The sequence below is a fragment of the Chiloscyllium punctatum genome, chromosome 16 (genome assembly GCF_047496795.1).
Source record: "Chiloscyllium punctatum isolate Juve2018m chromosome 16, sChiPun1.3, whole genome shotgun sequence".
Taxonomy (NCBI): Eukaryota; Metazoa; Chordata; class Chondrichthyes; order Orectolobiformes; family Hemiscylliidae; genus Chiloscyllium; species Chiloscyllium punctatum.
The window spans coordinates 35,345,068-35,361,592 of NC_092754.1; the positions used below are offsets into that span (position 1 = coordinate 35,345,068).

Genomic DNA, 16,525 nt, shown 5'->3' on the forward strand with positions numbered 1-16,525 from the left:
TGACTTTGGAAATCATCCAATATCATCACTATGGAGAAAAGTTCAGCTTGCCAAATAGAAATCAGGTTTTGTATTTCCCAGCACTATATATCTTGTTAATAAGAATCATCAATTGAAAATTTGAACTAGTATACTGCTTCTCAGTTGCTGATCTAAACATATAATTTGCACAGGCTAGTACCGGTGAAGTTTAGTATGTTTTAGGGATATGGACAATGGTCTTGTTCAGGATTTTTGTTGAGATAGTATGAGGAAAAGGGAAAATGAGGCTATATACTGTGAAAGTGTCACTCTCAACATAGCCTGTGGTGCATCATTGCGATATCGAACACTTCTTCTACCGCCTCTGCCTCCAGGCTTACTTTTTCCACCAAGACTCCCACCTACTTTCTGAGAACCCCTTCTCCCACCCCCAACACACTTCATCTACCTGGACACCCCGTGCGAGTCTGTTACCTGCCCTCAATCTCTTTATTTCCAACTACCGCCGGGACATTAACCACCTCAACCTGTCCAACCCCCTCAGCCCACTCCAACCTGTCACCTTCACAGTGCGCAGCCTCCGCTCCAATCCCAACCTCACCATCAAATCAGCGGACAAAGGGCTGCAGTGGTAGTTTGGTGCACTGACCTCTACACCACTGAAGCCAGGTGCCAATTCGAAGACACCTCCTCCTACTGCCCCCTCGACCACGTCCTCACCTCCCATCACCAGACCATCCTCTCCCAGACTGTACACAAACTTGTCACTTCAGGGGATCTCCCACCCACAGCTTTCAACCTCATAGTTTGGGAACCCCACACTGCCCGGTTCTCTCTCCTGACTGCCTGATTCACAAGCCTGACTGCCCCAGCCAGCACATTTTTTTGGCCTGCTTCTGCCCCACCGGACTCATCTCCACAGTCCTTGATACTGTCCTATCCTCCTGGTCCAGGAACTCCCCACATACATTTGGGACACCACTCATGCCCTTCCCTTCCTCCAAGACTTTTGTTTCCCCGGCCCCCAACACCTCATCTTTACCATGGGCATCCAGTCTCTATCCACCTCTATCCGCCATGAGGAGGTTGAACAGTTCACGAGGAGGTTGAACGGTTCATCACCTTGACCAACGCATTCCACCCCGATCTTAAATTCACCTCGACCATTTCAGACACCTCCATCCCCTTCCTGGACCTCTCCATCACCATCAACAGTGGCTAATTCAACATGTACATCTTCTACAAACCCACTGTCTCCCACAGCTACCTGGACTACACTTCCTCCCACCCTGGCTCCTGTAAATACACCATCCCTTATTCCCAATGCCTCTGCCGCATCTGCTCTCAGGAGAACAGTTCCACCACAGAACACATCAGATGGCCTCCTCCTTTAAAGACCACAATATCCCCTTCCACGTGATCGATGATGCCTTCCAGCGCATCTCATCCACTTCCTGCACCTCCACCTTCGAACCCCACCCTCAACCGCAACAAGGACAGAACCCCTCGGTCCTCACCTTTCACGCCACCAATCCCCGTATACCTTGCATCATCCTCCGCCATTTCCGCCACCTACAAACAGACCCCACCATCAGAGGTATATTTCCCTCCCCTCCCCATCCACTTTCTATAAAGACTGTTCCCTCCACGACACTCTTGTCCGGTCCATGCTCCCACCAACCCACCCTCCCCTCCCAGCATCTTCCCCTGCCACTGCAGGAATTGCAAAACCTGCACCCACACTTCACCCCTTCACTTCTGTCCAAGGCCCCAAAGGAGCCTTCCACAAAGTTTTACCTGCACTTCCACACGTCATTTACTGTTATCTGTTGCTCCCGATACAGTCTCCTCTACATTGGGGAAATAGGCTTCAGAGAACATCTCCAGGACACCCACACCAACCAACCCCACCAACCTATGGCTGAACTCTTCAACTCCCACTCCACCAAGGACATGCAGGTCCTGGGCCGCCTCCATTGCCACACCCTCACCACCCGAGGCCTGGAGAAAGAACAAATCGTCTTCCGCCTTGGGACCCTCCAACCACACCGATTTCACCAGTTTCCTCATCCCCCTCCACCTTATCCCAGTTCCAACCTTCCAACTTAGCACCACCCACTTGACCAGTCATACTTGTCCATCTTCCTTCCCACCCATCTGCCCCACCCTCCTGTCCGACCTATCACCATTACCCCCACGTCCATCTACCTATCGTACTCTCAGCTACATCCCCCCCCACTCCAGCCCCACCCCTCTCCCATTTATGTCTCCATCCCCTTGGCTCACAAGCCTCATTCCTGATGAAGGGCTCTTGCTCGACATATTGATTTTCCTACTCCTCGGATGCTGCCTGACCTGCTGTGCTTTTCTAACACCCCACTCTTGACTTTAACACCCCACTCTTGACTCTATACCCTGTGGTACAGCAAATTGCAGCTAAACAAGAGTATGTTTGATTACTAGTGTGAGTCATGAGATAAGATAGTCATCCTCGAAGCATGATGGAAGTGGCTTTCCTATTTCCCAGTAGAAGGGAATGAGATTTGAAATAAGGTCAATGACCCAGTGGTACAGAAGAAAGCCCAAAAGTTAAGAAGTGGTATTCTGTCAGATTACTGCAACGTTCCAATGCTATCTATTTTTATGGATACATTTTTCCATAGGTTGCTATGACCAGGGAGAAATTCCCAGAGAAGATTCCATTCAGACTGACCAGAATGTTAACCAATGCCATGGAGGTAATAGTCCTGCCTTGTTCTCATGTTTTAAACACTGAAGCAATCTCTCATACAAAAGATGTTTATCTATTATGTTTATTTGCTGCTTGTCTTATGGCATTACTACCACTGATGATTTGGAACACAATTGGAATATAGTAGATAACCCAATTTGTTGTTTAAGATCCTGACGCTTAGAGTTCCTGAGGCAAAGCTATCTATTTCTATGTGATAAAGCCAATTTGAAACTCACTATTCAAGAAAATATCTCTGATAGTTCCTTGAAGAATCCTGCAGAAGAGGGCAATCATTTTTTTCTCTCTTTTTATATCTGAAAGTGCTAACACACACAACCAAACAGCTTTTCCCTCTGGCAATTTTCACCTATTAACTCACCGCTAAATCATCATGTTTACAATTGTTCAATTTAAGTATTTTTAAAGTACTTAAAAGTACTTGGAAATTTAAACATTTTAAGTACAAGTTCTAAGATTGCTCACTTCAGTTGGTTGAGGGGAAAATATTGGTCCAAGACACTGGGTTAGCTCCCCTGCTCTTCGATATAATGTTATGGAATCTTTCTCAACCATTTGAAAAGGCAGATAAAGCTTATGCTTAGCATCTCAACTGAAAGATGTCACATCCACCAATGCAACATTTCTTCAGTGTTACTGTGGAATGTCATCCTGACTTACATGCTCTTCATGGTGGGATGGAAATTGAACTCACAACCTTCTGTCTCAGGCACTGCACAGTCAACACACATTTTTACTGCACAAGCCCAATACCGTAAGCTGTTGGTTTTCCATTCCTGCAATCTGCATTTATGTCAATTATTGCTGTTCCACAGGTTACAGGATTGGATGGGAACTATCGAATCACATGTCACACGGTGATGGAAGTGCTTCGGGAGCACAGGGACAGTGTCATGGCTGTGCTTGAGGCCTTTGTTTATGACCCCTTGTTAAATTGGAGGCTTATGGACAGTGAGTATTCAGGAAGACTTTATAGAAATATGAGCTTCAGAGAACCTTTCAAAATCTAGGGTAAAAGGTTCTTGAGGTTGTTGGAAGCTAACAGTTGAGGTAACCTCGGCGATTTGTTGTATCCTCAACACAGAAATCTCTTAGCTTAACCCAATTATGAGTCAACAAGAATTTGCAATTGTAAGCAATATTTAAAATATAATGATGTTGCTACCTTCCTGCTTTCAAGAACACTGCTAAACACTAATGTAAGCATGTGGCTTTTTAGGTTGGCATTGAGAATCCAACAGGTACTGTCCCTATGTTTTTAAGTCAATTGATGTTTGTGTATTAAAGGAAAAGCACGGTGATTTAATTAAAATGCATTTGTCTCCATTGTTAAGGCAGTCGTAATTATTGAACAGCAAAATTTCATTACATTCAAATATTTGCAATTTTTTTATTAAGACTCATTAATCATATGCAGTGGTTACATATGGAGATTCAAAAGCAAGTATAACGTTTAAATGATTGGGGTTTAAAGCTGAAGGTTAGTTGGATCAGGGTGCATTAATCTAATATTATGTCTATTTTCCATACAAATATTCTGTCCATGCATTAATACAAAAGTAACTTATTGGTAAAGAGCAAAATTTATAACAACCAGGGAAATGTAGAATTTGTTTAGAAGGTAGAAATTTCTCCACAGTGTGAAAGAGCTGGGAGTTGCAAAACTGATGCTACTGTGCCTCTACTCATGAGCGAACCTAATTGCAGAATTTGTGAGCTTTGAACACAATGTTTCCATTATAAGTATGGACATAAATTTAGAATGAAAATTTGACATAAATTTGTGACAAAATTATGTAGACAGGTAACTAATCCAAACTTATTAAATTACTACATTTCTAAAATCATAAACACTAATATGGTCCTTCTTCTCCTGGTCATTCTGACTCTTTCCTGAAGTATTGTGCCATTAGAGTATTTCGCCTCACTCAAATGGTATTTTACATATCTAGATCTAAACTGTGCCAGTAGAGAAAATGACAACCAGTCCTGACTCTGTCCCCACTGAACCTCACTCACGGACGATGGTCACTGGATATCAATTCAGACTGGGGACTGTAACTATTGTCCTTTACTTAACCCAGGATCCTTGAACCTGATTAAAGCATCCTTTTGTCAAAGTGCAGTGGAAAAAAAATAATTATTATAATAGGTGCTAAAAAGAGTGATCTTTAATCTTCAAATGCATGCAGTACCTCTAGTTCCTTTTCATACAATTGGAGCTAGATGTACAATTTGAGTTTTTGTTTTTAAGAAAAATAACTGTATGCCTGGAGTGCCTCTCAGCTTATTCGCTGCCGAAATCCTTCATCTATTGCTTTGTTACCTCTCGATTTGACAATACCAACACCCTCCTGACCTGCCTGCTCTATTCCACTCTTTGTAAATTTGAGGTTATCCAAAACTCTGCTGCCCAAGTCCCTACTCTCACCAGTTCCATTCACATCACCCCTGTGCTTGGTATCCTATATCGGCAAGAACATAATGAGTTTAAAATACTCCTTTTTTTTATATAAATCCCTCTGGTTTCAGTTTTCTTGTCTCTGTTATCTCTTCCAGTATCTTCTGAAATATCTGTATTCAGATAATTCTGACCACTTGAGCTTCCTTGATTATCATTGCAGTATAATGGTAGCTATGCTTTAGCTGCCTCAGCTCGATTGTCTGGAATTATCTCTCTGAACCCCTATGTCTCTCCACATTGCTTTCCTCCCTTTCAGTCGCTCCTTAAAACATACCATTTGACAAAACCTTTAGCTACTTGCCCTGATATCGCTTTGTCGGTCAAAGTTAGATTTTGCTTTATATTTTTCTAAAATGACTAATGTTTTATTGATTTAAAGCCACTTTACAAATGCAACTTGTTTCTGGCTTATTTACTCACTAAACATCATACACGGTAAACAGTTAAATAGTTCTAATATATAATTTCCCTTCTCCAGCAAACATTAAAGGTAACAAGCGATCCAGGACAAGGACAGATTCCTACTCAAATAGTCAAACAGCTGGTGAGTAACCCTGTTTTTTGGTGTACAGGTTCTGATTACCCACAAGTACTTTATTTGTTAATTCGTGCTGGTGAACTTTAGCCCAAGGCATACTTTTGGGAAGGATATAGGGGAGGAGGAGGAAAGGGACAGACCCTTGCCAATTTCTTTCTATGTTCTCATCATTCTTCTGAAAGTATTGGCTTGAGGGTTTAGGTACTGGGTATCAAAGATCCCACCATCACATCAATTATTATATATGCATGAGATGAAACAATGAGTGTGATTAGGATATTTGTTTGAGTGAGGGCCATCAAGACCAGGTCTAATTATATTCTCCCTGAATGCAAATGAATTTCCTCACTTAAACTGTTAGTGTTTCTCTTTCTTCAGATGGTGCCAAGAGCTTCAGTATTTTTTCTTTATATTTCAATGATTCATCACAATCATGTTGTTTTTGAAGCTGCTGTACAATTTGTGTTTTAGAATTGCTCGATGGGGTAGAACTTGGAGAAACTACACATAAGAAACCAGGTACTACCGTGCCTGAATCCATCCATTCTTTCAGTAAGTTATCTTAAAATTGCATATCCTGACATTATAACATTATTTTCCTAAATTTAATTTAATGGTTTATGCTTAATATTCCTGTGTAAATGACAAAATTGTAAAAACAATTCATTAATTTTGAAATCTGTATGGTAAAATATATGACTAGGTATGAGGGTAGATTGGCTTCATTGTGTCAGTAATGCCTCAGACTTAAAAGGATTCTTTTTAAATCTGGTCGTCACCTATTGAGATATTTGAAAACCTTTCAACAAGTAACCAGTCAGCTTCCAAAAACAGAAAGAATGGAGTGGTGGCTTGGACCTTAAAGGAAGCACATTTACTTTGTGTTTTCTGACTGACTGTACAAATCAGTAATAATGTCGGGGGTTGTTGATACTGTGTACATAAGTACAGAATAGTGCTATGACAACACAAACAAGCACTACAACTGTACCTGGTCTTCCATATTTAATTGTTTTATATTTCAGTTGGGGATGGTTTGGTGCAGCCTGAGGCCTTGAACAAAAAAGCTATTCAGATCATTAACAGAGTCAGAGACAAGCTCACAGGTAAGAAAAAGCACAATATTTTGTTACATTCTCCAACTGGTAAGGGATTTCCTGATTTACTTTTAACTTTAAGGTCTCTTTCCATCAACTTTCTCCAAGTAAAATATAAATCCTCTCACCATCTGCCTTCAGAGGTACTGAGTCAGAAAAGAAAGAGTTGCATTTGTATAGCATTTTGCACTCACTCAGGCCACTTTAGAGCCAGCTTATTATTTTAAGTGTTGCAGTTTCCATCAACATAACAACCATTTTGTATTTAGCAAGGTAACAATCCAAAATAATTAACCAATTCATCTGCATTTACTCATGTTAATTGAGGATTACCTTTTGGCAAGGCATAGTGCATGAAATGTTGCACTGCTTAGTTTAATGTCTTGTCAAATAACAGACATTCCAACATTACAATGCTCTGAGCACTGCACAGCAGATCACCGTATATCATATTCTCAAGTTCTGGAGCAGGGCATGCATCATCAACCTTTTGACTTAAATGCACGAGTGCTGTACTAAGTCAAGTCAATATCTGATGAAATTAGACTATAAAAATTAAAAGAAAAAAGTGAACAGTATTCTTAGTTATTATCAAGGGAGCTCACTTTTAAAGTGAAAGGCAAGATGTTTCGAGGGTATTTGAGGAGAAAAACCTTTTCACCCAGAATAGGGTGAGGGTCAGGAATGCTTGCTTGGGAGGGTAGTTGAGGCAGAAAACCTCACAATCTTTTAAAAAGTACTTGGATGAGCACTTGAAGTGACATAATATTCAAGGCTATGGGTCTAGTGTAGCAAAGTGGGACTGATGTCGATCTCAGGCAGCATCCATGGAGAGAGTAAGCAAACATTTTAAGTCTGGATCATTGAGGAGGTGACAGTGAAAACTGAATGGCTTGCTGGACCATTTCAGAGTCAGGTAAGAGTTAACCAAATTGCCTGAGATCTGGAGTCATATTTGGATACAGTCTGAGGATACAGACAAGGCTCTGATGAAGAGTCATCTAGACTCGAAACGTTAGCTTGCTGTCTCTCCATGGATGCTGCCTATCTCACTGGATATCTAGCATTTGTTGTGTTCAGTACAGATTCTAGCATCTGCATTAACTTGCTCCTGCTAGTGTAGATAGTAGTAGACTTTTGGTAGCATAATCTTGATGGGCCTCTTCTATTCTGTGTGATTGCATACTCCTTCAGCTCATTTTGCACTTTTTTTGAATAACTGTCTAAAAGGAACGCTTTACTTATGTTAGCAATGGAATTAATTGGTTGTTAAGCTGTTCCGTTGCAAGTTACCTTGCATTTATTTCAGAAAATTGATCTTTTCAGGATTGTGGTGAAATATGGAAAATACAATTGATGCATAATCACACATTTAACCGCAATTCAAGTGAATTGTGCATGTATGAGATGAAATTGGATTTCATGTGATACAAATAATGTAGTTTTATCTATCATTTCTAAGTAAGCACCCTTTATAGAGATGGTTATTCACCACAATGCACTAGTCTTTGTATTGAATGTGCGTGTTAATAGATATTATAACTGCATTGTTTCTCATGAGTTGGAGGGTAAACTGTTTCTTATTAACAAATTGATTGTGATTTTACAGGAAATTTATGTCCTTGCATGATTTTACTTTATAATTAATCAACAATCAACATCAGCACTACCCAAGAAAAATTAAGACAAAGTACAATTGTTAGGCATATAGAAAATACACCATAGTAATTATGTTACTAGACTAGTACTCCAGAGGATTAACCCAATAATCTAATAATTAAGTAAATCCAGAATAAAATTCTAGTATCAGTAATGATGTTCATATATCTACAGGATTATAATAAAAGTCCAACTTGTTCATTACTCTTCTTTTAAAGGATTTAGCAATTTGCTATCTGTATTCAGTCTGCTCACATGACTCCAGATTGAGGGCAACTCTTACCTAACTCTGAAATAGTCCAGCAAGCCATTCAGTTTTCATCCTCACCACCTCCGTGATAAGGCACATGCGTGAAAATGCTGGCTTCGCTGGTGACATCCACGTTCCATGAATTAATTATTTAAAAATTAAGCACAACTACCCAGCTGTGGAAAGTAAGACAAGTACTTTGTCTTTATGTCAATCATAAATTCCTGTCTAAAGTTATGTTGGAAACTATCCTTAATAACTTAACTCCTTATAATTACACCCTCCTACTAATGCTGCTGCTACATTGTTGGGAGCTGTAATTATATAGAGTCATAGAGATGTGCAGCACAGAAATCGACCCTTCGGTCCAACTCGTCCATGCCGACCAGATAGCCCAACCTAATCTAGTCCCACTTGCCAGCACCCAGTCCATATCCTCCAAACCCTTCCTATTCATATACCCATACAAATGCCTTTTGAATATTGCAATTGTATTTGCCTCCACCACTTCCTCTGGCAGCTCATTCCATACATGTCCCACCTTCTGCATGAAATAGTTGCCCCTTAGGTCTCTTTTACATCTTTCCCCTCTTGCCCTGAACCTATGCCCTCTGGACTCCCCTACCCCTGGGAAAAGACTTTGTCTATTTATCCTATCCATGCTGAAAGTTTAAAGAGGCAACTTCATTATAAATGCCAATGTCTAAAGGTAAAGTGGCCGTAGTCCTACCAGACCATAGGGCTGCTGTCACCAGAGAGAGAGAGAGAGACAACTGGTGGTGATTTAGGTCAGAAGTCAGACAACATCAGGTTATAATCCAATTGGTTTATTTGAAATGATGAGCTTTCAGAGTGTTGACTCTTTGTCAGGTGAAGTTAGACTCTGAAAGCTATTGATTTCAAATAAACCTGCTGGACTATAACCTGGTGTCATCTGACTAGTGACCTTGTCCACCCCAGTCCAACACTGAAACCTATACACAGAGGTGATTTAACTCACCTCAGCCATGAGGAAAGATTGAGAAGGAAAGGCCTTCATAGTAACCTCAGCCGCTGCAGGATCTGAGCTCACACTATTGACGTCACTCTGCATAGCATACCAGATATTCACCAACTGAGCTAACCAACTCGAGCCAATGGATACATATTAATGTAAAAATTTGAAACTTCAAGTGAATATAAAGGTAACATTTTCACTAAACTTGTTTAAATTTTAAAGTTTAAATCTCTATATTTTAAATCAGTTTTCTCTGAACGGCTTGCTGGTTGCAGCAGCCTTACCATCCCCACCTTTATTAAAAAGTACTTTCAAGTGAACACAGTAGAATTATCATTCCTTTTATTCAAATATATTATTAGAAGTTCTTGCTGTAATATTTCTATGAAGTACAGGAAGCCCTTACTTAAAGTTGTAGTTGGTTCCTGAAAATTGTAATTTTAAGTGCAGCAACTTGAAGTAAAGTGTTGATTCTTAATGCAAAAACTGGAGTTGAGTTCCATAGGACCTTCCTTAACAACGATAAATTAATACATGCCCTCTAAATTCAAATACAGTCATTAAAAGGGCTAAATTTTACATTGATAAATGAAATAACTTCAAATAATAAATTTTCAAGTATCAACTACTGTAGTGGCTCCTCAGAGTGTAGCTCATTGGGATCTGGGCTGTTTGCTGGGGGAATTGTTTTTCACTGGCCACTTCCCAGCTCTGCTTGATGGTGTCTTTTTGCAATACCACAGAGCCCATTCTTGCTGGCCATTACTCAGTAGTGATATCTAGAGAGCTGACTGCAGGCATTGGCCTTCCTTCTTCTGGCTGGGCTTGGTAGCTTTTATTCCCCAATTCCTGCACTTTCACTGTGGAGTGGTGCCACGGTCTGGGCTCCTGCAACAGATTTGGGGGCAGAGCAGTAGAGCTTCTGGGAAATTTCCAGGCTAGAGGACAGAGAGTGATGGACGTTCTGATCTGATGGAGTTTGGCAGTTCTCCTGTGTTGTTTGTCAGGCTTTTGCAGGAATCATGCAGTTCCCCAGATGCCATTTTTGGAGGGAAACTGTTGCTACCAAGCTCTAACATTACCGTGGCTGGGCCCTGCTGACTGAGAAAGATGACTTAGTTATGTCTAGGCAGGACCTCGGGAGATGCTGTTGAGCTGTGGAATTGCCATGTGAGCAGTTCTTGGGGGAGGGGGCTGGTTGATGTGAGGCTTGGTGAGTGGGAACTCCCTGGTGAAGACCTTGGGCTCTGGTGCAGTACAGGGAAAGGCTGTAAGTCAGAAGAGTGGTCCTGACCTCAAGTCTGAGAGAGGACAAGATTACGTCAAGATGACACTAATTGGGTAAGGTCAACATTCTGAGATTTCCAGTCCCAGCAACTTAAAGCAAAACAACACTAAACTGGGGACATTAAACATGGAGATTCTATACTTTTTTTAGAATACAAAGTCTGTATCAGGTTTAAAAAGCTGATTTGTTTACACTCGTGGTTGATGTTCATGTAAACTGCAAAATAAAATTTGGATGGTAATGGTAGTTTGTTTGGACTTCAGGTCGTGACTTTGCACATGATGAGACTTTGGATGTTCCGACTCAGGTAGAGCTGCTAATTAAACAAGCAACATCCCATGAAAACCTCTGTCAGTGCTATATTGGATGGTAAGTGACAGATAATCTTCCAAAAATACAAAGAAAGATCGTGTTTCTCTAGCGTCAGGTTTCTCTGGAGAAAATACGGAGACAATTTTGCAGGTTATTAAATCAGTTACAAGCTCACACCTTTACTGCAGAGCAATTGAGAGCTTACAAATACTTAAGTAAAGCACCATCCTTTGTGAAAAGTATCTACACACTTTTTCAAAGCTTCCTGATAGGCTCTCTGGTTTAAAGTCACTTGGTGTATCACTAAGACAAGGCCAAAAGTTCCTGCATTCTCTTCCTGGTCTCTGCCAAATATGCTGTGGAGGTGCTCTTATTAGTTGAGGCCTGGGGATGGAGTTAGGTTGAGCTATGCTGCACATGTTAAATGGCCTAATTATACACTTGAATTGGCACTGCGTCTTTTTTAATGCTTTAATGGGATATGGGCATTGCTGTTGAAGATGGTAGTGACCTGATGTTTTGAAGTGCTGACTGCAGGAACAAGTATAGGATTTGTAAAGGAGTACCAGCTACAGTAAAGGAAAGGTGATATAGTTCCAAGTCAGGGTGGTGAGTGACTTAGAAGGTAATCTACAGCTGGTGGTGTTCCCATGTCTCCTACCTGCTCTTGTCCTTACAGGTGATAGAGGCCACAGGTTTGTAAGATGCAATCAAAGGAGCCTTGGGAAGTTATCAAAGTGAATTTGTAGACGTTGCTGCTACTGTGCATTGGTGATGTTTGAGATCCTACGAATGGGTTGCTTTGTACAGGATAGTGTCAAGCTTCTCGTATTGAAGTCACTCATCCAGGAATGTGCAGAGTACGCCATCACACTCCTGACTTATGCCTTTTTGGTAGTAGATAGGCTTTAGGAAATAAAGAGATGAGTTACTCGCCATGGATTTCCAAATCTCAGACTGTTCTTGTAATCACTGTTTTTATATGGCTAGTTTAGTACTGTTTCTGGTGACTTGTAATCTCCATGAGTCGATAGTCAGCAGTATGATGCCAATGAATGTAAAGAGGTAGTGGTTAGATCCTATCTTGTTGGAGATGGTCATTACTTGCACTTTGTGTAGTGCAAATGTTACTTAAAACTTATCAGTCCTAAAAGATGCTAACATTGTGTAATCCTCAACAAACATCTCTGCTTCTGACCTTATGATGGAGGAAAGATCATTGATGAATCACCTTGGGCCTTGGACATTACCCTGAGGAATGCCTGCAGAGATGTCACAGGACTGAAAGGATTGACCTCCAGCAACTACAACCATTTTCCTTTCTGCTGCATATGAGTCCAAATAGCAGACAGTTTTCCTAATGACTCCCATTGATCCAGATTTGCCCGGGCATCTTGTTGCGATACTTGTTCGAATGCTGCCTTGATGTCAAGCGTGCTCATCCTGACTTAGCTCAGCAGTTCAGCTCTTTTTGTCCATGTTTGAACCAAGGTTGGAATGCAGCCGGAGATCGAGTTGCACTGTAAAACCTAGCCTAAGTGTCAATAAACAGGTTATTCTTTTCCAAGTGATACTTGATGACATTGTTGATCATCTCCTTCCATCACTTTCCTGGAAATCAAGAGGAGACTGATAGGACAGAAATTGGTCAAGTTGTATTTGTCCTGTTTTTTGTGCACAGTACATTTTTTTTCTAGATTGATGGGTAGATGCCAGTGTTGTAGCTGTAATGGAAGGGTTTGGCTAGGTGCACTAGTCTGAAGCTCAATTTTTTAGTACTATACTCCTTTGCTAGTTTCCAGATGACCGTATGATAGGTGGAGGGACAGGTAATGTTGACGAAGCTGTAGAAGGATGTAAACAGGCTAGGAGAGTGGCAGATAGAATACAATGTGGGCCAGTCTGAGGCTATGCACTTTGGTAGGAAGAATAGAGACATAGTTTTCTAAACAGGCATAGGCTTCAAAACTCTGCAGAAAGAGATTCTCTTGAGGTAAACATGCAGGTTCACTTGGCAGTTAGGAAGGCAAATGCAATGTCAGCATTCATTTCAAGAGGGCAAGAATGCAAGAGCAGAGGTGTACTGCTGAGGCTGTGTAAGGCTATGGTCAGACCACATTTGGAATATTGAGAGTAGCTGTGGACCCCATATTTGAGAACGGGTGTGCTGGCCTTGGAGATGGTTCAGACAAAGTTCATAAGAATGATTTCAGGGATGAAGGGCTTGTTAAATGGGAGTAGTTGAGGACTCTGAGTTTGTACTCTTTGGAGTTCAGAAGGATGGGGGATGGGGGTGGGTGGGGGGGAGGAGGAGGGGGGATCTGATTGAAACTTAAAGAATATTGAGAGACAATGGACATGGAGAGGATATTTCCACAAGGGGGAGAGACTAGGACCTGAGGGCATAGCCTCAGAGTGAAGGGATCACCATTTAGAAGTGAAATGTGAAGAAAGTTTGATTAATCTGTGCAACTCATTGTTGCAGAGGGCAATGGGGGCCAAGTCATTCAGTTTAATTAAGACAGAGATAGGTAGGTTCTTAGTTTGTAGTGGGATCAATGGTTATGGGGAGAAGGCAGGACAATGGAGTTGAGAAACATATCAGCCATGATCGAATGGCAGAGCCGACTCGATAGGGCAAATGACCTAATTCTGATCTGTATCTTAAGTCTGGTTATCTACTGATTTGCTACTGCAGCAGCTTGATGCTATCCTGTTTGTTTGTGTCCCTTGAGAAAGTTTAGTAAAGTAAGGTGGAACTTTCGATGGCAGAAGTATCAAAATATGGAACATCGACTGAAGGTTTAAAGGACAAAAGAGCAATTTGAGGACAAATGATATGCAATGAAATTTCAAATGGAATACACTGTCTGAAAGAATAGTGAAAGCAGATTCAGTAACGATTTTCTTAAAGGAAATTGGATCAGTATCTGAAAGGAAAACATTTACCAGGCTGGAGAGTGGCACTAATTGGATAACTCTATCAAACAGCCGTCACAGGAATGATGGATGGACTGAATGGTCTCCGATTGTTCTGTATTTTTCTATGGTTATATATATTGCTTCTTTAAAAAAAAACTAGTAGCTGTTCATCCAAGCCGAACAATATTTGAGTTGAAATTGATATCTTCCTTTTCAACACCATTCGTTGAAATTGGATATCACAGGACTATGAGAAAAATCCATTCAGTTAGCTGAACCTGTTTGTGCAGGGATTATGGATGACCATGTGTATTAACCCTTCTGAACTCTTACAGAAGAAGCATGCTGCTTTGGTGAAAAGAGGCTTTTGCCTTGATTGTACAGACAAGGCCAGATTATTGAGATTGTGGAACCAGTATTTTGCAGGAATCCTCAAACTTTTCAATTTACATTTTATTTTCTCTGAATTATTTGTGATTGAGGTTGGAATCTCAATACAGTGAAATTGGATGAATCGAACATTTCTCCATTGCTGTCATCAGCATTTTTAGGCATGGGTGTAAGTACAAGCCAAATGCAAAGTACAATTACCTTTTCTTTATAATTTAATAATTAGCCCTGACCCCAATTTCAGAAGACATTCCCTACTGGGATTGTCACATCTGTGATGGGACGAGTGCACTGCAAATCAAGTCCCACCAAAAGTGTAAAGGTTTAATTATTGCAAAAATACTTTGCTTCTCTTTATCACCGCCATTTAGAACGAAAGAGTTTCACCATAATCCATGAATGTATATAAAACCAAATTTCAACCTATGGGTTAAATGTAGCCTACTTTTTCTTACTTGTTGTCTGGCCTTGGAAACTCCAGTTCTCCTTGTGATCCAATCCTTTTATTGCTGGTTTATTCTGACTGAAGGTGGTTTAAAAGGGCTGTTTCAAATGCCTTTATGCCATTGGAGATTTAATGCTAAATGAGGATGTGTTGTCAAGATATGTTTGTATCCTCGTCATGAAGTATAATACCAAAGAATAGAAAAATTGATTTTAGCTTTGTATGACCCATGAAGCTCCATCTATTCATAAAGTGGTCCATGAAGATGGGCTTGGACAGTCCTGCCTCACTGCATTAGTGTGTGACAGTTTTATTTCTTACATCAAATGTACTTCTTATCCTGCCACCTGAGCCTGGTTAATTGGGAGCAGGACTGTGCATTGCAATCACTTTCTTAGGGCTGTGGTTATAAATGTGTTTTCTTCTCATACTTTACAATCAACAGATTTGTAACTTCCTCACTTAATGCTAGATTTCAATACAAATTCAAGTAACAGCACAGTGTATTTGACTTTTGCAAACAAATTGCTACTAGTTGTCTGAAAAGTTGCAGCATAGGGAAGAGTTGATATATTTGCTGTGCAAAAAGGTAATTGTTTTTTTTCTAAATCCTCAGGTGTCCCTTTTGGTGAAGGAACTTTGGAATCAGCAGGACAACATCTCGTGTTGAAACTGGATTCCTGTTAAACAAGCCATATTTAATATAGCTTCCAATCCTGCCAGATGTGGCAATTAAACTATGTAGCCAAATAGTGTAATTTGGTAGCCTGTAACCTGCATCCTACAAGGCAGACCTAACCTTCGAAACGCACAGATATGACACCCTAAGCTGTGGAAGATTTCCCAGAACAAGTTGGTGCTTTTCTGGCCAGTTTGAGCTGAGTGACATGTTCTGAGGGGCTGAGCTGGTCACCAAGTACTGACAGACTGAATATCACTCATGTAAATAATAAGAATGTTTCTAGTGCTAAACTAATCACATGTAGCTAAGCACACCGAATGAAGTATAGAGCTTGTAACTATCGTGGAATGTGTATGATTTCTGGCCAGTCATTGAGACAATGAACTGTTATTGTAAAATACCAATAAAGATGTTCAATCCAGGATTACCTATTTGATACCAAATACATTTTTTTACAAAAATAGTTCAAGCAGCTGGTGGTTGTTAAGTTGGAACCTCATCTTTCATTATATTGTAAAATTTTGAAATCTTGAATCATTATAAAAACATAATAACATATATGCATTAAATTAGACAATTAGCAGGGCATTCACTGCAAAATCCTTTTAATAGTTCTACTGATTTCCTATCATTAACAATGATAGGGTGATTTTTATCATAGCATGTATAAATATCCCACATCAACCAGGTATTGGGAACTCTGGGCTCATTTGGCCCCTCTGTAGAATTACATTGAATGTTTAGTAC

The 16,525-nt window shown here is 40.5% G+C and overlaps 1 protein-coding gene across 4 annotated transcripts in view; it reads left to right on the forward strand.

The window, feature by feature from the left end:
• The window catches only part of mtor (mechanistic target of rapamycin kinase), a 356,079-nt gene extending 339,874 nt beyond the window's left edge, over positions 1–16,205 (forward strand). For all 4 annotated transcript variants that reach the window (XM_072586719.1, XM_072586721.1, XM_072586722.1 and 1 more), the window contains 7 exons: positions 2,646–2,720; positions 3,550–3,685; positions 5,677–5,742; positions 6,208–6,288; positions 6,762–6,842; positions 11,291–11,396; positions 15,713–16,205. In XM_072586719.1, the coding sequence (XP_072442820.1) occupies positions 2,646–2,720; positions 3,550–3,685; positions 5,677–5,742; positions 6,208–6,288; positions 6,762–6,842; positions 11,291–11,396; positions 15,713–15,728 (561 nt within the window). In that variant the 3' untranslated portion in view covers positions 15,729–16,205. The remainder of the gene's footprint in view (positions 1–2,645; positions 2,721–3,549; positions 3,686–5,676; positions 5,743–6,207; positions 6,289–6,761; positions 6,843–11,290; positions 11,397–15,712) is intronic.
• The last annotated feature ends 320 nt before the right edge of the window (positions 16,206–16,525 follow it).